The sequence below is a fragment of the Cricetulus griseus genome, chromosome 2 (genome assembly GCF_003668045.3).
Source record: "Cricetulus griseus strain 17A/GY chromosome 2, alternate assembly CriGri-PICRH-1.0, whole genome shotgun sequence".
Taxonomy (NCBI): domain Eukaryota; kingdom Metazoa; phylum Chordata; class Mammalia; order Rodentia; family Cricetidae; genus Cricetulus; species Cricetulus griseus.
Window position 1 is genome coordinate 368274001 of NC_048595.1, and position 26081 is coordinate 368300081.

The 26081-nt window shown below is 46.7% G+C and overlaps 1 protein-coding gene across 5 annotated transcripts; it reads left to right on the plus strand.

Moving 5' to 3' along the window:
* The first annotated feature begins 1466 nt into the window (after positions 1 to 1466).
* On the plus strand, positions 1467 to 18083 carry Clptm1l (CLPTM1 like). Of its 5 annotated transcripts, none has more exons than XM_027400134.2 (17): positions 1467 to 1668; positions 2243 to 2343; positions 3552 to 3741; positions 5187 to 5332; positions 6326 to 6404; positions 8715 to 8832; positions 9044 to 9138; positions 9749 to 9833; positions 11133 to 11236; positions 12138 to 12203; positions 12702 to 12752; positions 13504 to 13586; positions 14353 to 14387; positions 15129 to 15184; positions 15271 to 15315; positions 15936 to 16051; positions 17139 to 17510. In XM_027400134.2, exons 1-17 carry the CDS (start codon positions 1507 to 1509, stop codon positions 17248 to 17250), a joined length of 1644 nt encoding a protein of 547 aa, XP_027255935.1. In that variant the 5' UTR covers positions 1467 to 1506; the 3' UTR covers positions 17251 to 17510. The 5 variants fall into 5 exon arrangements, 4 of the variants coding, with proteins under 4 accessions (XP_027255935.1, XP_027255934.1, XP_027255937.1 ...); XM_027400133.2 differs by having other exon boundaries at positions 1469 to 1668; positions 5184 to 5332; XM_027400136.2 differs by lacking the exon at positions 17139 to 17510 and adding an exon at positions 17517 to 18083 and having other exon boundaries at positions 1471 to 1668.
* Positions 18084 to 26081: the final 7998 nt, after the last annotated feature.

Here is a 26081-nt window from a genome sequence, read left to right on the forward strand (position 1 = left end):
ATACATAACTTGTTTTTATTTTACAGGATCCCACAGTTAAGAAATTTGGGGCTTTCACAGAGATTTTTGGAGAGACCTTGGAATTTTAGAGAGACTTTGGGTATTTTAAAGACATTGAAATTTCAAAGCCAGGAAATTTTGAAAGTGGAATACTGTGATATTATGTGAGATCTTGGGGATGAGGAAGAAAGGCTATGGTTGAACAGTGATGTGCTTGTCTGACTAGTTGTGTAGGGATCGATTGTGCTAGCTAGTTTTATGAAAACTTGACACAATTGAGAAAAATGCCTCCACCAGATTGGCTTGTGGTGCATTTTCTTGATTGATGATTTATGTGGAATGATCCAATTCGCTGTGAACAGTGTACCACCCGTTAGGATGAAACAGGTGCTCCATCTCTCAAACCTTCATTTTTAATAGCACCATTTTTTACGAAATGTCTAACAATGCTTCTAATAGTATGTGTGAGAAACATGAGAATGCTGCGTCAGAGAAATGAGCTCCAAAAACTTCAAGGGACCTGCCTCCAGAACCTTTTCCTACAGGAATGAGTTTGTGGGGCCCACCACGGAGTACGGAAAACACCAACTGCCAACAAAGCTTCCCAAACAGTTTTGCTTCCTCCTTTTCTTTATTGGCCACTGCTCTAGGATATCATAGCACTGGCCTCTTCCTTCTAGAAACTGTGTCTACTGTAAACCAAGAAAACTGAAGAAGATTTAAAATGACGACCAGACGCTTCTATCTGGATGTTTCATAGATGTGCAAGTCGGGGAAACATAGGTCTGCTCGAGACAGAACCTACCTCTGCAGAGGTTAGGCGGGACCCACGTTTATATTACCCAAAGGACTCATCCTTCTTCTGATAAAAGGAGCAAGTGACCTGTAAAAGTCTTTATGGCCTGTTCTGGCCATCTTGAATGAATTGCATGTTATCAACATGGTAACTCCACACCCGAGAATTAGGAATGTCCTGGGTGTCCTCTCTCTCTCTCTCTTTTTTCCTAACTTTTGGACGCTACCCTAGACTCAGACGAGCTGGAAGGCCCGCCATCATCCTGGAACCTCGCCATCAACCTTCAATCCGGGCTGCACAGCGCCGAGAAGGTGGAAAGCAAGGCACAAAACGAGCAGGTAGCCTAGGGAGCCCTCAGTCTCACCGAGCCCCGCGGGGCACGCCGGGAGGACGAGGACCGCACCAGGAGGCTGACGTCACGGACGCGCGCGCTTGCGCGGGCGTGCCTGAGAGCCCGGTTCCCAGAAGTCCGCGCGCTTCCACTTCCGCCGGCGGCTCGGGTCCCGGAAGCGGCGAATCCGGCGGATCCGGCGGATCCCGCGGCTCCAGGTGTGGGCGGCCGGAGTATGCGGGGCGGCCGGCGGCTCGCGCGAGGCGCGTTGGTTTCCCCGGCGGCGGCGGCGGCGGCGCGGCGGCTCTTCCGTGAGCGGCGGCCGGCTGCTGGGCGCGAGCGGCGGCGCCCGCAGGCGGCGGCGCGGCGCGGCGGCGCCATGTGGAGTGGCCGCAGCTCCTTCACCAGCTTGGTGGTGGGCGTGTTTGTGGTGTATGTGGTGCACACCTGCTGGGTCATGTACGGTATCGTCTACACCCGTCCGTGCTCTGGCGACGCCAACTGCATCCAGCCCTATCTGGCCCGGCGGCCCAAGCTGCAGGTGAGGGTCGGGGGAAGGTCCCTAAGAGGGCGCCTCCCGGCCGGGTGCTACCCCATACTGCAGTGACACTGGTCAGAGACGGGATGCGAGTCCCAAGTGTCGCCCCTACCACTGATGTCACTGTCCAGTGTTGTGATGAGGTGGCAATTGGTCACACTGAGAGTCCAGTGTTGTGATGAGGTGGCAGTGAGAGCTGCAGTTGGCGCTTCTCTGCCGCCCTCTGGGTTACCCCTTGGTTCCCTGTTGTGCCCTGGCTATAACTGAGGTCCAGTTGCCACACACATGTTTCCTAATGGGATCCCAGTGGAAGTAACCGGGAGTACTCCAGCCATATGCTTCAGGCTGCTAAGCCCTGACCCTTCATTACGTGAGTCACTTCCTGGTTCTAGTGGGGGATTCACAGCAGGTCAGCTGCACACTTAGGTTCTTTCTTAACAACAGTGTCACACAAGGCCGCTTTGACCAAGCCCAAGCTCTCCCCTTGGAAGGTAGACCTCAGATTGCCTCCCCTCCCCCAACAGTGATGTTTTGTGTCCCGACCTTTGGCCTTAAGCTCTTGTTCACTCTTCTCCAGCTAAGTGTTTACACCACCACACGGTCCAGCCTTGGTGCAGAGAACAATGTGGACCTGGTCTTGAACGTGGAAGACTTCGATGTGGAGTCCAAATTTGAAAGGTGTGAATGTGGGACGGATTGCCAGAGACTTGGGTTCCACCATGTCATTGATAGTGTTGTGTGCAGAGTGAGGAAGTCCTAGAGAAGCACTGGAGCTGAAAGTCACACGTGATGTGTTTGTCACTTAGAAAGTAGCTTTTACTGATGTCTGGTGGCACTGTGTTTGCTGTAGCCCCTGTAGTCTCCCAAGGAGTAGTGCATTGACTGACCTAGTAGAAGTAATTCACCTGTTACACATAAGAGGGGCAAGTGGGATGGTGGAAATAATTGTGCAGAAGGTCATAATTAATTGACCTTTGACATTAGAATAGAACATCTGTGCTCAACAATGTACAATAACTTTTGAGAATTAACATGCTTTAGCATCCGACGTGTGATTCTAACTCGTAAAAGTTGAGATAAAAATTTTTAAATGACTTGCTCATCAAATCAGGGTTCTGTATTGCCCAACAGGCATTGGACTCACTAGTCACCCAGTCTTTCGGATCCCACCAGTGCATCATTGTCCAGGCCTGTTAGCCTGGGATCTTAGGGCAGTTACTACCAACTCCTGTCCTTGAAATTCGGGTGGGAAGTGCTGGTACCATTGACTTTTCAGTTAGTTCTAGTTCTATACAGGTAAATACTGCCTCCCGTTCATCACACCCATGTCAGTTGTTTCATTTTGGACCCTGGAGGAAGTTGTAGAAACATGATTACCCCTGGAAATAGCCGTTCTTGTGCTCCACCTCAGTGCGCATCCACCAGGAACACTACCACAGAGCATTGTGGCGTTAGCACCTGTTTATTTCGAGTTCCTATCAGTTCCCTGGTGCACCTCTGCTTAGGAGCATTGGAGGAGTCCATGCCCTGTGTGCTTCTGCTTGTAGCTGTTCCCACCGTGGCTTTTAAAGCAAGTCCCTCTGAGTCGCTTGAAATGGAGACAGGAGTGCTATACTTGTCATAGTGCTTGGGACACAGTTGTGTTCTGAAAAGTCATAGGCAGGTGGGTTTCACTTTTAGTATTTCTGAGCTAAAATTAGATTGTGTAGATCTAAAGAGATGACTAACTGCCATGTGTATATAAGCACTGTCATGGTGGTGCACACCTTTAATCCCTGCTACTTGGAAAGCTGTAGCAGGAAGAACCTGAGTTTGAGGACTGTCTGAGCTACATGATAAACATGGAACTTAACATGTACGTGTTTAAAATGACTGTTCTGTTTTAGGACAGTTAATGTTTCTGTACCAAAGAAAACAAGAAACAATGGGACGCTGTACGCATATATTTTCCTACATCATGCTGGGATTCTGCCCTGGCACGATGGGAAACAGGTACACCTGATCAGTCCTCTGACTACCTACATGATCCCCAAACCAGAAGAAATTAACCTGCTCACTGGGGAATCTGCTGCACAGGTAGGGGTCGTAACAGATCACGGTAGCAAGGTGTTGTTTTTTGTTCAGAGTTTGTGTGTATGTCTTATAATGGCACCTTAAAGGAATTTGAATACTACCGTCATACTTATTATCTTTGCTTCAAATAATAGCCCATGGATTTACAGATAAACTATAACAGGTTAGTGTTGGACAGTGATTCATGGCACTCTAGCAGACAGACTCCCTCTCTGGCTCTACGCCTGGTTCATCTTTGGGCAAGTGTGTATGCCTTCCTGGTAGGACAGTTAGCTTCAGAGCTCATCTGTACTTTCTGGTGAGAGACATCATGCATGTGAGTGTGAAAGTGTGTGCATATACACACAGAACACACGCACTGTGAGGACTGCATTATTAGGCATTTCTTTTTATCCTCATAATTCAAAATTATAAGAACAGTATGGGTACTGTTTATATCTTATTCACCTGTAGAACACTGTGTGTAAAAAAAAAAAGTTACTCACAAAAGTGGTTAATCAACCAAGTATAATGGCTCATTCAGGATATTCTAGTACTTGAGGCTGAGGTAGGAGGGTTGCCATGAGAATCATTCATGGGGCTATGGCATAAAATAAGAAATATTCAATGTCTGTGTCGGTATTGAGTAGAAGGTAAGACAAATTACCAAACAAGAATTATGACAACTTTGCAAGAAGCAGCCATAGTCTACAGGTTAGGAGCAGAATTTAAAATATTCTTCCTAGCCAGGTGGTAGTGGCACACACCTTTAATCCCAGCACTCAGGAGGCAGAGGCAGATAGGTCTCTTGAGTTTGAGGCCAGCCTGGTCCTCAGAGTGAGTTCCAGAGCTGCACTGGGAAACCTTGTCTCAAAAAAAAAAACAACAACAACAAAAGAACCCTCTTCCTGTTTGTTGTCCCCTGCAGTGACTCTTTGTGGGGGAGGGGTGATGAGGGAAGGCTTATTATAATATATAATAGTATAGGGAGCAGGCTGGTGTCTTGTATGGAGTGTCTGAAACCATTAAATTCAAGCTGTTGTTGCCTGGGACATGAAACGCTGTGTAACAGCTATTTGGAAAGAAATAGGGTGGAGCTGCTTCCTGAGAGTCAGCTGGGTTTTGTTTTATTGAGAATCAATACCTGATCCTGTGTATCTCCTTCCAGACCATTCTCTGTTCACTTATGTCTGGTTTAGTGTTGTCTCTTCGTAGTCTTTCCCCAGCTCACAGGGATGCAGGCCTGCTGCGTTAGTTCCCCAATCCCTGATCCCTCAGCTCTGCCTCCTCAAGATCTCATAGAACTAGTTGGGAGGAAGGAGGATGTTGTCTGGGACTGACAGCGCTCAACTAGACCTCCTTTCCCACAGTTTTTGCCAGTCTAGGGAGCCAGTGGGCTCTCAGGTGGAGGTCCTGACCTCCAGGCTGGTCCCAGGTAGCGTAGCTTCCATTTCTGTTCTTTATAGCAGCAGATAGAAGCAGAGAAGAAGCCATCTAATGCCCTGGACGAACCCGTCTCTCACTGGCGACCCAGGCTGACCCTGAATGTGATGGTGGACGACTTTGTCTTTGATGGGTCCTCCCTGCCTGCAGATGTGCATCGGTACATGAAGATGTAAGTCTCAACTGGGACCCTGGGAGGGAAGCAACTACAACTGATGGCAGAGCAGGCAGTGGTAGTGAGGGAGCCCAAACAGAGCGTACCACACCTGTATTCTGGACCCTGTCTGTGTTGTGAGCTGCTGCAGACTCCATCCAGCTCCTTGCTTACCACCTGGAGGTTGTGGTGATCAAGGTGACTGACAAGATTGAGAGAAAGAATGAATTTCCAATTGGTGCATCTTGCTCTTTAGTCCAGGAAGAGTATCCCCTGAGCTGAAACAAAAAGCATAGGTTAACTGACTGCTAGGTACTCTATTGCTTTGCAATCTTCTCATGCTACCTGGGCAGTGAAACATTGGTTTTGTAGCTGGATTCACTTAAGTTTAAGATTTAATGTCTAGATTGTGACCCAAATACTGCTTGCCATTCTTAGTTAGGTGTGACTGTGATCATGTTCAGGGGTTGAGATCCATCAGTGCCGTCATGGTGGTGTGTGGCTTCTGAAAGTGGTTGCAAATCACTTCTATTCACAACAGATAGTTTCTCTGATATTGTCTAAGGTTTCATATTTTCTTTTGTAAGGTTTGAATCAAGACATTGTACATGTTAAGCAAGAACTCTTAACACTGAGCTAAATCTCCATCCCTAAAGCTTTATGAAATCTGATTTGTGTGTGTGCTCCAGATTGTAGATGTTTGGTGCAGAAAGGGCCAGCTCTGACCCCATCTCTAGCCTTCCAGAAGTTGTGTCCCAGCTAGCGTACCCACCACCCACTTAGAGGGCAGGTGTCTGGTCTCCCTCCTGGTGGCTATAACTGTTGTCATTTTGCGTTACCCTCTCCTGCTTCTGTTTGTAAAGGCCATCTCGTGAGATCCAGTGGCCAAGATGCAACCAACAGTGATTCTGGGTGGGATGCTCCCAGGGTGACCTAGTTTCTCCAAGTATTTAGTTCCCCTCTGGGATAAATCTGACACTGACTTTAGGCTTTGGTGCTTCACACCCCCAGGATTCAGCTTGGGAAGACAGTGCATTACCTCCCCATCCTGTTCATCGACCAGCTGAGCAACCGGGTGAAAGACCTGATGGTGAGCCACACTCTCCTGGGCACAGCACAGAGCTTTCCCTCATACTGGGGTGTTTGGGCCACATGGAGGTCTTGGTACCTGGCTGGGCTCTGGCTTTTGTGGTGGCTGCCTGTGGAACCCTCTTCTGATGATAGACTCTCGGGTTATTCATCAGGATCTTAGGTAGTAGTCCCACAGAGCACCACCAGGAAGGCCTGCATGCCTGCTCCTGGAATTTGAGACTTGTGATGCTTCATAGTTTCTTGCATAGCTTCTTGTCCTCAGGGCTAGTCCTGCTCTGAAACTAGAGATTCATATCTGAACCCAGCCTTGGAGGGAGCATAACTCTTAGGATAGCTGTGGGCAATGCCAAGGTCCTGTGGAGATGAAGTGGCCACTCTGGTGCCCTTGTTAAAGCAATAAAGGTACTATTTTTCTGGAGAGAACAAGAGTATTTTGAGAGAAGAAACGTGGCTGAACTTTGACTTTGACTTTGCATTATAAGGCGAATAACAGTGGTTAATATTTAATGTCACTGCATCAAGTACCATGCTAAATATTTCCTATTGCAATAGTTGCTGCCATTGTCAGTGTTCTTTCACAGTGGAAGTAGTTTGGGGTAGGAAAGGGGAGCTTTGACTAGGGTCACAGGTAAGCAAAGATTGTAGGTGAGCACCTGTGTGCCTCTCCCACTGTCATTCCCATGAGTGCTCCCTAACAACCAGCCTGGGTCTCTTGAGCAGAAGCCAAGGCATAGAGAACAGGGAGCTTGCCACGGGACCTCCTCAGACCCCTGCCTGGGCTTTGAAGCTGGCTGTGGCTCAGAATGACAGGCTCACACTGTCCTGCACTTTTCCTCGGGTATCATCTGCACCTAGATGACCTGTGGGTTAGGGGCAGAGCAGTCTCTAGTGAGGAAGTCTAACTGACTTCTGACCTCCTTCTCTGACTTGGTTTTCCCTTGTTTGAAGCTCAGGATACTGGGTTCTGTGAAATGTACAGGCTGTACTTTGTAAGCCCGGAGCTGTCTGTAAACATACTGAAGACTTAATAGTGCTGATTTCTTGTAGGCGATTGGGAAGTTGTGTTCAGGGACTGTATTTTTGTAGCTAGGTATCCAGTGTTTGTCTATAAGCTAGTGTAGATAGATGCTATAGGCCAGCACCTGCGGGTTGTGTATTTTTCTGGTGGTCCTACTTGTTGGAGCCCTTACAAGCCACAGTACCTATGGGCTTGCCGTGAGGTGCTGTAGGTTGTTCTAAACATGTAGGCAACTAGCTTCACTGTGATACCGATTTGTGTATCTTTTGCTTTATCTCATGTGAGCCATTTCTCAGAGGAACATCATCGTTAGGGGGGCAGCTGGGATAGTCCAGCAAGGAAGCTGTCTGATGGAACCTTACAGTGGCATCCCTGGAACAAGTCTGGCCGTTTAAGGGGTGTTCAGAGGCTCATCCATGCTGTGAAGAGCCCCAGCACTTAGCTGCTAAGTCCTAAGCCTAGTGACTACTTAAGCCTGACACATGTCAGATTGCTTGCTTCATTGTGTGTGACCATCATGCCTTTGACGCCAGCAGTGTCCACGGCAGGAGATTGGGCAGAAGGCTAGGTGATGTGTTCCAACTCATGAAATGTGACACTAGTATATATGTCCTGCACCATCATCATGGCTACCCTTCACCTGCTATAGGGTTTAGGTTCAAGTGTTGTTTCTTCACAGTTCACCAGAGAGCATTTAGGCCTGCATGCTCTTCTTGTGTGCAGTCTCTCACTCTTCTCAAATAGGTCCATGACACCTCAGCCAGGCACCAGAACCAGGTGTTTCTTGTTTCAGCTAGTGAAGTGACCAGTTTCTAGCCACAATGCTAGTCGTGAGCCTATCTCCCAATTGTCAGAACTTGTGCAGCTTGGAAAAATGCTGGACACACATGGAACAGGGCACAGCTTAAAATGATGAGCTCATAGCAAGTATGTTTAGAAGTAATACATGGAATCGAGCTGGTGAAAAGGAAGATAGGTGCTCAGAGCTGTCAGAGTGAGTCAAATAGAATACCTGACTGCTCTTATCTGAGACAGTATCTGGCAAAGCTCCGTCCTGTGGGAAAAGTTTGGTCTGAAAGGGCCTAGGATGAGAAATGAGCCTTGCATCAGACCCTGACCACTACAGGGCCCACTGAGGCTGGCATGGAGTTGCAGAAAGTTGTGCAGGGATCTGCTAAGGTATCTAGGTCTGTTGGGATATGGTGCATGGCTGCAGGCTGTTTTCTAAAGTCATGCTGAATCCTGGCATGTTTGATGGCCCTCCATCACCTATGAATCTCTCGGTGGCAGGTGATAAACCGCTCCACCACTGAGCTGCCACTCACTGTGTCCTATGACAAGATCTCACTGGGGCGGCTGCGCTTCTGGATCCACATGCAGGACGCCGTGTACTCCCTGCAGCAGTTCGGTGAGTAGCCCTGGGCCAAGGCGGGATGGGGTGTTTATTGAATCCAAGCCATGCTGTGGCTGTTTGCCCAACAGCTGACATAGACCCACACTGCCATACTTCCTGCTAGGGTTCATTTATGGGGTCATTTGACTTTTGCTCAGAAGAATATTTGTGACGTTGGGTAAGACTGAAATGGCTCTTCATGAATTATAATGTGTTTTCCTTGCAGGGTTTTCAGAAAAAGATGCAGATGAAGTGAAGGGAATTTTTGTAGACACCAACTTATATCTCTTAGCATTGACCTTCTTTGTTGCAGCATTTCACGTGAGCTATTCCCTGGGTTCTTGTACACATTGGGGTGGCTTGGTGGGCATTGTTGTGTGCAGTTGGAGTCAGTTGACCTAGTTCATGGGTTCTGCACAGCCTCCAGCTCCTATGTGTTGTCTTTAGCTAGAAAAGTGAGCAGTCCTGTCTGTGTGTATCATGTGTCATCTGCAGAGCACAAGGTGTCCCAGGTGCAGTCGGGGTGCAAGCAAGGTAGTGAAACATAGGATAGAGTGGAGCTTCTGGGTTCCCAGTCACCCCAATGCAAATGTAACTTTATAAGAATGACTGTAGGAGGTCATACAGTGAGAGATTGGACTGTCCTAAATAATGTGCTGAGACCTAGGTTGGCTTACCTGGTTGGCCACACACTAAGGTACTCTCCCTGGGATTTGAGTCAAAGGTGTATGCTTGAGAAATGCCCCATTAATGTCTCTCTCCAAGCTCCACAATTCTGGCCTGTAGAACATGTATAGGGGTAGGTTTGCTAGATAGTGAGCATGTCTTGCTGAACCTGAGATTTGTGTCTAGTGTACTTGTAGATTACATGGTCTGTGAAAGTGGTGAGAGTGGCCAGAGTGTAAGCTGTTGTACTATCTGTTCTTTACAGCTCCTTTTTGATTTCCTGGCATTTAAAAATGACATCAGTTTCTGGAAGAAAAAGAAGAGCATGATTGGAATGTCTACCAAAGCAGGTAGGGCCCAGGAATAGTCTTACCTGCCCAAGGGCTCCTTGTGAGACCTGGAACTCCTGCTTGCGCCTCATCAACAGTCCTGGATCTGTGCTTGGCTATAGAGACGCCTCTTAAGTCAAGCAGCATAACCCCAGGCCCTGTCTCAGCAATCTCAGCAGAGCACAGGGCACAGGCCTTCTGGGTCGGGTGTGGAGTTGGCCTACCAATGGAGACACAAGGTGCATAGTCCTGTTAGGCAACTCGGTTACTCATAGATTCCAATATAGCACCAGACCTTCTGTCTATCACCTCCCTCCTAGCTCCAAAAAGAATGCCCTCAGGGGCTCTGGCTGCTAGCTTTTAGAGACAGATTTTGTAATAAATTCCCCAGAACTTGGAGCAGTGTCCTCATCAGTGAGACCTGACTTTGTAGAATAGTTGTTTCACTGTACAAAATCCAGTGTGGTGGTTTTGCTGTGTAACAAAAGGTGTAGTGGCTGGTGTGGTAGAGTTTATTGTGATAACAACAGGCCTTTGGGCTAAGTGTAGATGCAGGTATAAGGGATGGAACAGGGAGGCTGCTCCAGGAAGCTAGATTTGACTGCCAGATCAGCCCCAGTGAATGTAAAACACAAGGCTGCTAGGACAGCCCTCAGTGTCTGTCACCAGGCACCTGTGGAGAAAGAAACATCTTGCTGACTCTGGTAACTGTGGCCCCAACTAGACCATGTCTTCAAAGTCCAGCTTATGAACAAAAGCATAGCTTTGTAAAAGAACAAACCATAGAGTGGTACAAAACAGGAGAGGGTAGAGTAAGGGCAGCCCAGCCAGTGTCTGTTTTTCTCTTTGTTTGTGACCATCACCCAGATATGGCACCTGCTTAGACCATGCCCTCTGCCTTCTGCTTCATTCTATAACCTCTAGTGATTTATTTAAAATGCTTTTACCAGTTGCATCATAGGCTGGGTGGTGGTGTGCACACCTTTAATCCCACTCGGAAGGCAGAGGCAGATGGATCTCTGAGTTCAAGACCAGCCTAGTCTACAGAGAGTTCCAGGACAGCCAGGGCTACACAGAGAAACCCTGTCTCGGGGGAGGGAAGGGGCAGTTGCATCATTATCTGCTGTCTCCCTTGATATGGGGGGTGAAACCCAGGGTCTTGTGCACTCTGAAGTAGAGGCACTACTGCTAAGCTCCATCTAGCTGCTTTTCTTTAATTGGAATGGCAAACTAGGAGAGCTGGAGGGGAGGAGGTGATGGGTTCAAAGGTGATGGGTGGAGTCAGTAAGATCTCACCACCTTGTGTGCTCATGTCCCCAGTGCTCTGGCGTTGCTTCAGCACCGTAGTCATCTTTCTCTTCCTGCTGGATGAACAGACAAGCCTGCTGGTGCTGATCCCTGCTGGTATTGGGGCTGCCATTGAGGTGAGCCCTGGGCACCATGCAGGGTCAGGATGGGGTTTCTTCAGCACTTGCTCAGCTGTTGTGAGTGCTGAAGTGGGAGGCCCTCTGAGGACCTGCACATCTCTGGAAGCAGGTTGAGGGAGGCAGCTGCTGGGCAAGGAGGTCTCTGAGGGTACGTCTTGGGACAGTAGATCCTGTGGGGTAGATTCTGTGTTAACAAGTTTAGTAAGCTGCTGTGAGTGAAACAGACAGATGATGACGTGGCTTTGGAAAAGCTTCTGGGTTTGACTGGAATTTGGGATGGGACAACCATGTGAACAGTAGGTAATGGCACGTGACACCTTGAGACCCAGTGTTGCTGCTAGGTACTTGTGGAAAAGAGCCGTAGGAGCCCAGTCTGGAAGGAATGCACCAAGAAGGGGGCAGACCTTGGGGTCTAGTTCTCAGAGTTGGTTCTGTTGAGTAGTGGCTGTGGGTGCTAGTTGAGAGATGGACTTCATTGACACTGGAACACCATGACTGTCTGAGTGACAGCATGAAAATCCAACTCAGAGGCAATGTGCTAGACCTTACCTTAGTAAATACTACTGGACAAGGTTCCAGTAAGGATGTTGAGGAAGGCATGGATCCCTAGTGAGTCTAGGAAGAAGATCTTGGGATCCAGGAGGAAGACTGACTTGGTTTGGAGTAGGTATGAGTACTGGTTTCCTTGTGTTTTACCAGTGACTGCACAGTCCACCTAGTGGGACAGCCAAAAGTGTGGGGCAGAGCCTTCCCAGTCCACAAATGACCATGAGAGGTAGAGGGAACAGAAACAGTGACTGGTGGGGCCAGGGGTGATGGGTGCCAGGTCTTGTCTTTCACAGTTTAGCTCTTATCCAGCATCTCAGAATTAAATGTATATTTCCTTTTCTCCCTTCAGCTTTGGAAAGTGAAGAAGGCATTGAAAATGACAGTCACCTGGAGAGGCCTGAGGCCTGTGTTTCAGGTGAGACCTTGATGATTGCTCCAGACATAGCTTTTCTGGAGCAGACTCCCATTTATTTCTTAGTTGTCTCCAAGTTAGAGCTGAACCTTCTGGAGGCACTTTGTCCTATCTTTGCTGCCTAGTACAGAGCTTCCTAGCACACAGGCATATGCATGCAAAAGTACCCCCACAGGATGGGGAGGCTCCTCCCACAGGCTGGCTTTGCAGTTCTTGGCTGTAGGACCTCACTGATAGAGCTCCTGCCAGCTTTCCAATCAGTTGCTAATTCTTTCTTCACCTGATTAATCAGGAGATTGGGCTGACTCAGTGGAAGCAAAGTGTCTGGACCTTTATGATGGTGAAATGGGCAGGGGTAGCCAGTGCCTAAACCCCAGGCTGGGTGCAGCCAGTGTTAGCACTGAGGGCAGTACAATGGGCTCTACACTGTTCATTGCTACAGTCCTGGCTTTGCTGTGCTGACAGTCAGAGTCAGCTGACATTATATTAATCTTACAACAGTTTGGCACCCACAGTGAATCTGAGAGGAAGACTGAGAAGTACGATGCCCAGGTAAGCAGTTGGGAGCCTCTGATACATAGAGGATGGGGCTCTTGCTATAATTTGGAGGGCGGGGTACCTGTCCTGAGAATGTGATGGAACTAGCCTGAATAGGGGTCCCCAGGGTAAACATGCGGATGTACCCTCTTCCCAGGTAAGGAACAAGCTCTCAGGCCACTGATCCCCAGTCTGTCACCTGGACAGCCCCTGCTGTTTAGAAAATCGTTTCTTCCAGACAGCTGGCTTCTCTGTTCACTCATACAGCGGCCACATGAAGCCCTCTGGCATCCAGGACCTCACTTCCCCATTGCTGCTTAGGAATGGGACATGTTGGATTTAACAGGACGTCTCTGTACAGGATGGTTGTGCTGTTTTAGTTCAAAGCTCAGCTATTTGCATTTCAGATTTTAGTGAGTTGATTGATAACAAAGAACAAACCAGAGTAAATACAGAGCCTGTGGTGCAGTTGCAGCCTGGGTCCGTGACCTGGGCGCTTCCTTGGTTTCTCCTGGCTGAATTTGCCACTCTGATGCAGGCAGCACATCTGATGCATCAGGGGTAATGCATCACAGTCATTGGTGCCCACATGCAGGTTCTTGCTTTGGAGTCTTGGCAGAATTGCCATGGCCATTACACACAGTTGTGCTATTACCTGAAATGTTTCTGCCTGTTTTGCTTGTTCTTGTCATAAGTTAGATGATGCAGCTGCTGAGGTGTTTGGCAGTTGGGTTATTTAACTAGAAGCTACCTCTGTCCCTCGCAGGCCATGAAGTACTTGTCTTACCTGCTCTACCCTCTCTGTGTTGGGGGCGCTGTCTACTCACTCCTGAATATCAAGTATAAGAGGTGGGTGCTGCAGAGTTCACACCCTCATCTTCCCAGCTGAAAACTTAGCTTGATTTCTGAGCACAGAGCACATGCAGCTTTAGACCGGCTCCCATTTGGGCTGCCAGGAACTAGGGACCCTTCTCAGATACAGCCCAGGATCTGCTGCTATTCTGAAAGTCAGTCATAGGTCTTCATCTCCTCTGAGTTGTGAAGAGGACAGGAACCGCTGACATGCCCTTGTGCATCTCAGGTATGCATGAAGGCCCTAAGGACTACACAGTAGACATAGGCATGCATGCCTTCAACCTGGGAAGTGCAGGCTTTCCCCTCCGCTGTCACTGACTTTGAATACAGAGGTTGAACAGAGTTTGAAAGAGAAAAAAACTAACACCATGATGCTGCTTTGGTCATTGGTTTCAGCTGGACAAGAAGAGTCAGAAGTACTAGAAGACGACTCAGGATGCTGTGTCTGGTGGAAAGATGTGGGCAGTGTGTTTCTGGGGTCAGGCTGATATTAGGATGGGTGGGCAGCATGGCCCTAGCTAGATAGGATTTCAGGGTTGATTGATGTACATGGATTTGTATCTCCCTGGAAGTCCTGGGGATGAAATTTGTCCATTCAGAGTGTTGTCTCCCCATATGAGCTTACTTCCATTGAGAACTGTCCTAGCTACCCTGAGTGCCTGTGTGTCAAAATGATTTTTCAGGAGGGTGCTTTTTCTCATTTTAACATTCAGCAACATGCCCCTGGCCTCAGGTCACAACTTATTTACTTCTGTTTCAGTTGGTACTCCTGGCTCATCAACAGCTTTGTGAATGGTGAGTCCGTGTGTCTCCTCCTTGGTAATGGTGTTTATAGTACTACCTTGCCTGTTCCTCTCCATCACGTGGTGGTACAGGTTTCTAGGATGAAAAGCTAGTTAATCCCTTACCTTTATCACTCAATACAGTGCTCAGCATTGTGGTGCCTAAGCATTGAACAAATCTGTTCCTGAGCTTGGATCCTCCCGTGGCTAGTCTGTTTCCTTCCCTAAAAATAGGCAACACTGGCATTCAGATCCCATCTGACATCTCACTCCATAGAATTTCCCAGAACACCAGACCCTGGCTAAGGCAAGCTGCCTTTTGTGAACACACTGGGAGGCTGGTCGATGCCTTGCTGTCCTGTGTGTGGTGCAGAGCACATGGCCTCAGTATACTGTGTGTCCTCTGGCTAAGTATCAAAGCATTGGATTGTCATGCTTTGAGGTGTACCAGTAAGCAGAAGCCAGGTCAGGCAGCCTCTCAATAATGTGGTAGCTCTGGATGGCTATGCTTCCAGCTATTAGTCCCAGGCTTAATCCCCTCTGTGATCACCCTGGTGTCCAGCGATAACTTAATCCTTGCAAACAAAAGTTAAGAGCAATCAGTAAAGAGTGTGCTGCTTTTCTGATTTGTCCTTGACTCTTGGTGAGTTTATTAGCCAAGAAGCTGCACTGTGACAAGGCCAGCTGAGGTCTTTTGGAAGCTGGGTGTCTCTGAATATAGTGCCAGCAGAATGGATGTTTTCTGTTTCCACAGGTGTCTATGCATTTGGCTTTCTCTTCATGTTGCCCCAGCTCTTTGTCAATTACAAGGTAAGGCCAAGGTGTCTTTGCTAAAGCAATACCCGTATGTTCTCTATGTTGCCTGTAGCTGACCTGTGGTATCTTCTGTGTTTCAGATGAAGTCAGTGGCGCACCTGCCCTGGAAGGCCTTTACCTACAAGGTAAGCACCAGGTCCATGCCAAGAACCCTTTGTGGGGCCCATGAGCTCACACATACAGACACACAGTACTTTTGGCCTTGTCCATTTTGTTGCAAAAACTAAGACATCTTTTCAAACTCTGAAAAGCCACCAACTGTAGAATGAAGGTTCTCTTAGTCACAGTATGGGAGAGTTTTGAGTGAAAGGTCACTTTCCTTTTGGGCAACATTGTCAAAACACAAACATAATTTGACTCGGTAATTCAGTGTTTGAGACCAGAGCCCTGTGTCTTCACAACAAAGCCTGGAACCCTTCTTACAGGGTTGATTGTACAGGTGAGTTGAGCTTAAAGGAAGCAGTTCCGGTTCTCTAAGGAGCCAGTCCCAGTGCTGCTCTGCTCATGTTTCCCAGCTGGCTTCCTTGTTCCCAGCACAGAAAGCTGCAAATCCTTACAGTGGGGCTGATAGGTGTGAGCCTGGGAACCTGCTGTCCTGCTGGGGCTGCTCTGGTGCTGCACTAGGTCTTCACTCACTGTCGCAGTTACAGGGTCCTGCCGTCTGCTGAGGAGCAGCTCTCTGACTTGGGTTACAAAACGTAGACTCCCACTTTGTATTGGTTTCACTGTTCATCTGGCTTTGCAGGCTTTTAACACCTTCATTGATGATGTCTTTGCCTTCATCATCACCATGCCCACGTCCCACCGGCTGGCCTGTTTCAGAGATGACGTGGTGTTCCTGGTCTACCTTTACCAGAGGTGGTGAGTGTATACATGCAGCAAGCACCTCCTTGGTGGATAGATAGCCTTGCACCTGTCTGTTGTTTCAGGCAGACTTAGCAGGTGGTGGCTTTTCTCTGTTGCCCAAAATAGGTTCTAGCTGTGTCTTGTAAGTGTCTAGCAAACAGTCCTCAAGCACAGGTCTCCAGCATGGAACAGGGGTAGGGGTGCTTGTCTTTTCTCAGGCTACATGCCCTGTAGATGGAGGTCAGTGATTCTCTCACCTGGCCCTGGACTATACCCAGCAGGGGCAGCTAGTAGCCACCAGGGCCTCAAACCAAAACGGCATATCCAAGCTACCAGCCCAGCCAAGGGAAAGCCTCTAGGAGATATATTAAAACACAAATGCTTGCCTAACTTCCCTTGCCCACTCTGGGCTGGCATCTGGCCTTTCCGTTGCACATATGCAACCACTGCCTGTGGACTGTGCATGTGATAGGGCCAATTTGGGGGATTTCCTGGAATAAGCCTTAAAACCAACAGAGGCTAAGGCTACCCATCTCTGCTCCCAGAGCCTGAGTCCTTGTTCAGGAAAGGACTTCTTTATAGAGTGTTGCCACCTCACCTCCCATCCCCTATGATGACAGTGCTTCCTCGAGCTTCGCAAGCTGTGGCCATCCAAGATAGGGTGAGCCTATCTTCCCAAAGCTACTTCAGCTACCAGAGGCTACTGCTGGACTAGGATTGTCAATGCACTTTTGTGTCTGGGAAGGACGTTTGTCATAGTAACACAGGACCACACCCACATGCTGAATAAGGTCTGGTTCTTAGGTTTTCACATCCATAATTGGCTCCCTGACACATCTGAAGATGGAAGTGAGCTTGTGGGAAACTTAGCTACTGACACACCTGGTGCAGGGGTGTTTCATCAGAGTTTCATCTCAAGCTATCAGGGCTCCCTTGAAGTGGTTCCTAGTCTTTATGCAGAGACCCAGCCCCAGGGCTTTTGGTGGGAGGTGGGTTTATTTCAAGCTAAGGTCTGGTTGTCTTATTGTTTGTGGGGCACCAAGAAGAAATTCAAACAGTGGACACTGCATCCCTCCCTATCTCGGTTTCTTCAAAAAAGCAGGGCTGTGTTGCTAGAGTGGGAGGTTGCAGAACTGAAGAGCATAACCACTACGGACAGAGTGCTCAGAGCCAGGAATCGTCTGGAACTAGTTTGTGTAACTGTGCCTGGGTAACTTTTCATAGTTCCCCACATCGAGGCCCCTCCAGGTCTCACCCAACTGCAGGGCTTCTGTTTTCCTTCTCTAATTACCCAAGCTCTCATTTCCCAACTTTGCAGAGTGCAGCACATGAGAGATAGGAAGCAGCCCCCAAACCTAGGAAGGTCCCTAACATGGAGGTGGCTCAGATTACTACAGGATGTTTGCAGAGGAGCCATGTCCTCCTCTCAAGGGCAGTAAGGGCTTGCCTTGCTAATAGTCATCCATCCCTACCATTGCAGGCTTTACCCTGTGGATAAGAGCAGGGTCAATGAATTTGGGGAGTCTTATGAGGAGCAGCCCAAGCGGAAGCCCCACCCAGACTGAGCGTCTCGGCCCAGGCCCCCCGGGCGGCACTGCACAGCACAGTTGGGCCATGAGTATTCCTGGGGGCTTTAGGGGAATTCCTAGACACCATGTCTTCTGTGTTGCCAAATCCCTCTGAGCATTTCTCAGTATCCCTGAGCACCCTCTCTTCTCGTGTCTGGAAGGAACCGTAGCACTTAACCACACACCCCACATGAACTTGGGTCTTGGTGAGGTGCCAACGGGCAGTCACCCAAGGGTAGCTCTAGTGCATGAGTGTCCCGTGGCAGCCAGTGGACACTGAGCATGCACGGGTAGGGAGAGTGATGGATTTCCACGTCAACTTGTCCAAGTGCTCCTTATGTGGATTTCACACACGTGCATAGTTGTTCTGTACAGACTCTGGGATCAAATGGCTCTTTTCCCCCTTTTGTTTAAAATTTGATTGTTTAAAGCTTAATGTATGTATGTTTCTATTTTAAAATAAATTTCTTTGGCTGTGACATTTTTCTTAAACTATAACAACATAGAAAGTACTGCTGATGTTATAAGTTAAAAACCTCTCTCAGAGGTCAATACAAAAGATAGATTTGTTTCTGCATTGAAAGGAACAGGGTGTTTACCAGCTATGGAGCCACAGATGTCCTAGGAGCTCATGTTGTCATCTACTGGCCAGTCACAGTTGCCAGTGTTCAGGTAGGTCATATCTTCAGTAGAAATGCCATGGGAACGAGTAAGCTGCAAAGAAGTATTTCCAAAAGCAAGTGGAATTGGCAGAGGTTGAAGTGTGCTCTGGTGACATGAGGCTTGGCTGTCTGCAGGTTTGTGGGTAACTGGAAAAAAAAAAAGTTTCTTTTGCTCCTCTGTAGTATTATTCTTCCTCTTGGGGTGTCGGGCTCTTGTCTAAGAATTGGTCACATGGAAGGCAACTCTAAGTGGGTTACATTCATCTTTATCTGTGCCTTCCTGGATGATATGATTCTAGGAAAGTAAACGAAAATCCAAGTCTCAATATCAACCTGACTACGTGATTCAAAAGAAAATATCACCTTTAGTATTAGCAAGTGAAATGTTAATGCAGATATGCAGTCTCGGGTGTGTAGTGGGTGACAGACCCTTTAAAGATACTCCCAGCACAGCTGTGCAGGTACATGGCATTCAGAGGTTCGTTATACCTGGGTCCTAGGGCAGGAGGTAGTCTTGAAAATGGTTTGGAAAGCCCCACCAGGCAGAGCACAAGTCAGAAGCAGGGGGTTTTGCCTGGGGCATATGAGGATGGGTAGCCCAGGCATGGAGGGTTGCAACTGCTGGCACCTGTAGCTGTAATAGCATTTCCAGTGAGTGAGCACTGAGGAAATGGAGGTCTCCACACACCAGTATTAGTGCTTTCTCCTTCCCTGAGGAACATGGGAGGCAGCCCTGGCTCCAGCAGCTGCTTCAGCAATGGCACCTCCTGGGAAAGAAAATCATGGGAGGGCCCTGGGCTGCTACATAAAGTAGGATACACTCCATGACTCAAGTGTAAGGTGATCTCCATTCAGGGCAGGGGGTCTCTAGGGAACTGTTCCTTACCCATCTTAAGGTTTCTATTGCTGTGAAGAGACACCATGACCATGCAATTTATAAAGGAACACATTTAGAGATTTAGTCCATTGTCATCATGGTGGTGTGCAGGCAGACATGCTGCTGGAGCTGAGAGTCCAACATCTTGATCGGCAGGCAACAGGATGTAAACTGAGATTCTGTGCATGGCTTGAGCATATATGAGACCTCAAAGTCTCCACAGTGACACATTTCCTCCAATGCCACACCTCCCTATGAGCTTATGGGAACCAGTTACATTCAAACATACTACCTTTTTAATTTCTCAAGCTGTAACTGTTTCATGGCACATGGCCCCTTTGGCCTTCCTTCATTTTCTTCTTTTGCCCTTCCATTCCCCTTGATAAAAATCTTGTGATATATCTCTGTCTACCACATAGGCCTGGGTAAGCCAAATAAGCTGAACTAACCCTTTAAGACAGACTTTTAAGTTTCCCGCTTGGACTGTGGTAAGATAAGGATTGTGTCCACTTATCTCATTCATGGACTGAAGAACAACAGACTGTTAGATGAATGCTCAGCTCATTATTGCAAATTTTCTAAAAGGATTAAGTGTTCACATTTGCCTAGAATGGGGGCTACAGTGAAGTAAGATCTAGTTTGAATTTCCTGTGACTGCCAGTGTGGGTTCCTTTTTGTGCCCTCAGTAATTTAGATGGCCTCTGAGGTGCATGCTTGTTTTCCACATAAGGGTACATTTATAGTGCTATTATTGTTGGGCATGGCACACACCTGTAGTCACAGCACACAGGAGTTTGAGGCAGGAAGATTGCTTAAGCCCAACCTATGAAACAGACCCTCATCTGAAAACAAACGGAGCACCAGTCACTGGGACAGAACTTCCAGCAAACCTGTTAGAGGTCAGTGGAAGCTTTGAAGAAAAGATAGAGGGAGTATTGAATAAATGATGTTTAGAGAAACCTCAAACATGATGAAAACTAAAACAACATTTTGAGAACTCTGGGGAAAAAGAAAACTAATACACATCATCACAGTACCCATCAAGCTGCTGAGATTTGGCCACAGAAGAAAAAGTCTAACAAGTAGCCCTAAAGTAGTCTAAAACAAGATGTGTGACATAAAGCACAAAGAAAACAAATCTGAGAGATGGAGAGATCACTCTTGAGATTAAGAGCACTCACTAGCTGCTCCTCCAGAGGTCCTGAGTTCATTCCCAGCAACCACATGGTGGCTTACAACCATCCATATGAGATCTGGTGCCCTCTTTTGGCCTGTGGGATACATGCAGACAGAACACTGTATACATAAATAATTTTTTTAAAAAAAGAAAACAATGCTGAAATGGTCTTAGGAACAATTTGAGAAGACCTAAGCCGCTGAAATAAGTAAGTTCTGCTAACTTAGAATTTGCTGCCCACTGCAAATACAGTTCAAATTCTAAAGGTGTTTCACAAAGTTCATTAATGCAGAACAGGAGAGGCTAAGGGAGACAGACACTGATGGGAATCCAGATCTGCCTGGAGTAATCACATGGGACCATTCAAAAAAAATGTACTTTCATGTTTCTTAAATCATTTTAATTGGTAGCCACATCAAGCTCTATAACAATGTGTTTTGGGTTTTGTAACAATATCTACAATTACCTGTCTACACTAGCAGGGAGGGCAGCAATGGCATCCCAGTTGCTGGATTCTCATGGAGTCACAAATCAGTGGCAGACAGGTTCTGAGGAATGTGTCTTTGTGTAAACACGGTGTGCTATACAAACTGAGGTATCACTAGGCAGCGTCATCCCATATGACTACTGTCACGTAAGCGGTCCAGTGATGATCAAAGCATCTTTACATTTTGCAAATGAAATTGTCTTAGAGTTTCTATTGCCATGAAGAAACACCATGACCACAGCAGCTCTTATAAAGGAAAGCATTTAATTGAGGTGGCTGTTAATAACTTCAGAGGCTCAGCTATATGGTACTGAAAGAGTAGCTGAGAGTCCCACATCTTACAGGCAACAGGAAATTGGCTGAGACACTAGGAGTATCCTGAGCATAGGAAACCTCAAAGCCCACCCCTACAGTGACACACTTCCTCCAACAAAGCAATACATAATAGTGCTACTCCCTATAAGATTATGGGAGCCAATTACATTCAAACTACTACAGACACACAGGTCCCAATGACTAAACTGGTACAGTATAAGTCAAAGGCACACTGGGATGGTTTAAAGATGCATGCAATAAACCCTAAAACTTCTAAACCAAACAAGTGTTTCCAATAAGCCATTATTGAGATAAAATAAATCATCTAAGTACTCAACCTAAGGCATGCATACCTATAATCTTAGCCTTAGAAAACAGGAGGATCAGGAGTTCAAGAGTAACCTCATCTACATGTGAGTTCAAGGCCTGTTTGAGCTACATGAGACTTTGTCTCAAAAAAAGGGGGAGGAGCAAAAACAAGAGAAGGCAAATTGTAGAATGAAGAAGTAGCAGGATATGGGTCAAGTAGAAAATAATAATAAACTTAATCCAAGACATCCTAATAATTATGTTAAATATAAATGACTTGCACATCTCCAAATAAAAGGCAAGGATTGCCAGATTGAATAAAAAGACACAATTGTGTGCTGCTTTTAAGAAACCTTTAAAGCCTGGTGGTGGTTCACACCTTTAATCCCAGAATTCTGGGGTCAGAGGCAGGTGGATTGTGAGTTCAAGGCTAGCCTAGTCAACAAAGCAAGTTCCAGCATAGGCTCCAAAGCTACTCAGAATATATATCACACCAACAGTCTGCAAAACAAAACTAGACTGGCCCCATTAGTGTCAAGGAAAATAGGTTTTAAGAGAAAATATGACCAGAGAGTATGTCTCTCATAGATAAGAGTTTGTCATAGGGACACGGTAGTCATGTGTATATGGCTAGCCTCAGAGCTTCAAACTAATAAGCAGAGATTGACCTACAGAGAGAAAGTAAAATTTATGCCCCTCAAATGACAAAATTTCACAGCAATGACAGGGCGAGCATGAATGTCTGTAAGGATATAGGAGGCATGCAGAACACACTTCTCATACCCATCTAGTTAACATGCACAGACTATACTCCAACATTAGCAAAATACATTTTGAAGAACATATGGAATGTTTACCAAGAAAGACCATATTCCTGGCAGTAAGGTGATTTAAATATCACACTTTGAAATAACCCATGGATCAAAAGAAGAAAGCACATTAACACATTCCTGTTATCCCACCACTTGAGAGGCTAAGACAGGAGGATCACCATGAATTTGAAGCCATCTTGGGCTACATAGAAAGAGCCTGTCTTTTAAAGGGGGGGACTTAGAAAATATTTTCACCTGAGTTGAAAACAAAATACCAAAATTTATAACATGTGTGTGTTAAGCAGTCTGGTAATAGGAAAATTTGCTCTGCCTATACACTTCTGGCAAAAACTGAAAATGATTAAACGTCCAAGGCATCTCTCTTGAACTAAAAAAGGACAGGGAAGTGAACCCTGAGATAAGTAGGATATAATAAAATCGGGATAGAATTCAAAGAAACAACAGAAAACCTACATAAAATTCTAGGACTCCCACAGCTGGTTCTTAAAGAAGACCAAAGAAACCATGGCCATCCCAGCTCAGGTGGGTGAAGCAAAGCTGGGTCACCAGGTTCTGCACAGTAGGAAGTAACAGTAGTGGATTGTGGGTAGCCTTGTGTCTGGATGACAGATCAGGCAAAACAGACAAATCCTTTACCACAGACTCCATCGGGTAACTTTGACCATCTTTCCCTTTGAAACATTAGATCTACCATGAAAACCTCACAAGGAATAAAAGCTCAGGGACTCTCACTTCAGAAGTGCACCAATGTCAAAATCTAGCACAGCTTAACTCTCAGACCTGTCTCCAGTAGACAGTGACTTCCCTCACTCCACTCTTGAAAGCCTGGCTTTCCTGGGTACAAGGTTAAGAGGGTGGCTGGCTGGCCATAGCTTTCCTCTGGGTGTGTCTTCCTTTAGTGATCATCAAGAGTTCCTCAAGACTGGGGGATTTCCTTGGTGAGAAGTCTTTCTTCTTGTCTGAGGTCAGGATTTCCCTTTTTCACTGTGTAGTTCTTTTTGCTTCTTCTGGTTAGTAATATGTTAATAATGCATACATACATGCCTTTCTTCAATAATGAGAAAAAATTGTAGCCTGTTTTCCACATCAGTGCTTTCCTGAATGACCTTACCTTTTCATTTACTTCCATTTTACCTGTTTTTTTTTTGTTTGTTTGTTTTGTTTTGTTTTGTTTTTGTTTTCGAGACAGGGTTTCTCTGTGTAGCTTTGGAGCCTATCCTGGCCCTCGCTCTGGAGACCAGGCGGGCCTCAAACTCACAAAGATCCGCCCAGCTGTGCTTCCTGAGTGCTGGGATTAAAGGCATGTGCCACCAACGCCCAGCATATTACCTGTTTTCTTTTAAGATTACTTGGCCGAGCATGATGGTGGCACACATCTTTAATCCCAGCACTCAGAAGGCAGAGTCAGGCCTATCTCAGTGAGTTTGAGGCCAGCCTGGTCTACAAAGCAAGTTCCAAGACAGCCAGAGCTGCTACACAGAGAAACTGTGTCTTGAAAAACAAAAACAAAAAGATAACTTTACTTGATACCTGGTTCATTTATTTAAATTTTTGTTCGTTTGACTTACATGTTCATTTTATCTCTAGAAGCTCTATTTGCTTCTCTTCTGACCTGCTCTTAAGTTGTATCCCACCTTCCTGATTTTGTATTCTAAATATAAACTTATGTCATATTATGAATCAATTTCAGTAAATGGGATTTTTACATCTAACAATACCGTGGGGGTTGTTGCGGGTGCATTGCTTGTTTGTTTGTTTGTTTGTTCTTACCCTCATTCTTGTGCTTTCTGTGCTTGGACTTTAAAATTTTTTTTTTGTTTTTTTAACTGAGTTCTACTTGGTAGCTCAGGATCACTTTGAACTCATGTCAATCCTGTTTGAGCCTCCTGAGTGCTGTGTGTTTGAAGGAGGCTTTGTTTGTTTGTTTGTTGCTTCTATGTTTGTATTTTGTTGAATTGTATGAATCCTAAGACCTAAAATGTGAAATGTTTGTTGTTATATTTCAGGAAGGACTTGAGGACTTGGCAGGGACCAGCATTGTTTTCAGAATCATGTACACACACACACACACACACACACACACACACACACACACACACACACACACACACACACACACACACACACACACACTGTGGTGAGGCAGAAGCCATAGTGTGAGGATCAGAAACCCAGAGTAAAAGACTGGGAGGTGATGAGAAGCCTGTGATGGGTGTATTGAGCAGGATGGTAAGTACTCCCGAGTATCTTTCAAAGATCTTTCCAGCTGTTCTTAAAGTGGCATTAAGAACCTATTGCAGTAACGGAAGACGCGGTGGCAGTGGCTAGATGCAGCATGCAGAAGGACTCAAGTCATCTCATGGTGGCTTAGGCTTTCCTCAGCTCTTGAGCAGTGGCAGGGTTGCCTCTTTAAAGAAGGGGTTAAGCACCTTCTTTAAATCCTCAACACCTGAACACTTGTTTTCTCAAGTCAGAAGTCAGTGGCTTAATCATTCACCTCTCTCTTCCTCTCCCTTGCCATTCATGATTGCAAACAGCTCCCATTGGATCTGATGATTTGCCCAGCCTGGAAGAAACCTCTCTTCTGAAGGGCTTCACAGACACCCCATTCTCTGAGAAAGGACCACATAGGCTAGCCAGCCATGTGCTTCCAAGGGGCGAAATTAAACTTAATTCTATAAGCAAATACAACCTTTTCCAAGTCCAAGTGGATGAGTTTATCTTACTGTTTTCTTAAATTTCATCAAATAACCTCCAAGGTCTCGAAAATCCAAAGATGTAAAAAAGGAATTGAGCTCTGTTTGCCAAGCCATGAGGATTAAATAACGACATTCAAAGAGATTTTTGTGCCCTAAGCACTTTTTATTGGTTTTCATAGGCAATTTGATGTGCAAGACGAAGCAAACAGAAAAGAGGTGGTGTCAGCATGGCTTAAGGTGGCAGTAGTGAGGGAGTGGCTCTCAGAAAACAGCACAAGGTGACCTATCCCAAGAAGAGGCCAAGTTGGTCAGTGCCCGTACTTTCAAGCCCAGAACCAGGACATACTCTCTTGAGGTGCCATCTGTGAAGTCAGGGAGTCACCAGCCTCTGGTGGCATTCATTCTCATACTTCCTGAGCTGTTTGACGTTGATAAAATAAATGATGGGTATGAAATTGACGGGTCTATGACTAGCTATGTAAATGAAATATTCTGTTCTGATATCCCCATCTTGACCACTAAGAAGTAAATCGGTGTTCCAGTGATCTCTGCACATGACAAGCTACACCGGAACAGTATCACATCCAGTGCTTTGCCCAGATTCTGGGTGGGGAGAATCCAGTTGGAGTCACTTGCTGCCAGAGCATTACAGGTCCCCAGGGATTTCCTACAGACATGTCTCCCTGTATGGGTAGGGACACTAGGAGTCCTCTACCCCCTTTCCTCGGAGTTTCTAAGCTACCACCTGCTGTCTCTGGCATAGCTCCTGGTGGGCAGCCTCTGCCTGGTCTAGTGTCTGTAAGAACAGCTTTCTAAGCCACACTGTTACTAGCCAGCACACACATCCCTCCCCTGTGTGTGTGTGTGTGTGTGTGTGTGTGTGTGTGTGTGTGTGTGTGTTCACTGGTTCCATCATAGCTCATGGACAGCTTCTACACATGTTTTCTGCTTTGGTTTCTTCTAGTCTTTTTTATTTATTGACTCTGGCCTTGAACCCAGGGTCTCATGTATAGTCAGCACATGCCACCCACTCCCTTTCTCCTCTTTGTCTTTTGAGGCAGAGTCTTAACTTGGCACAAGCTGACCTTAAACTCACTGCGTAGCTGGCCTGGTTTTGA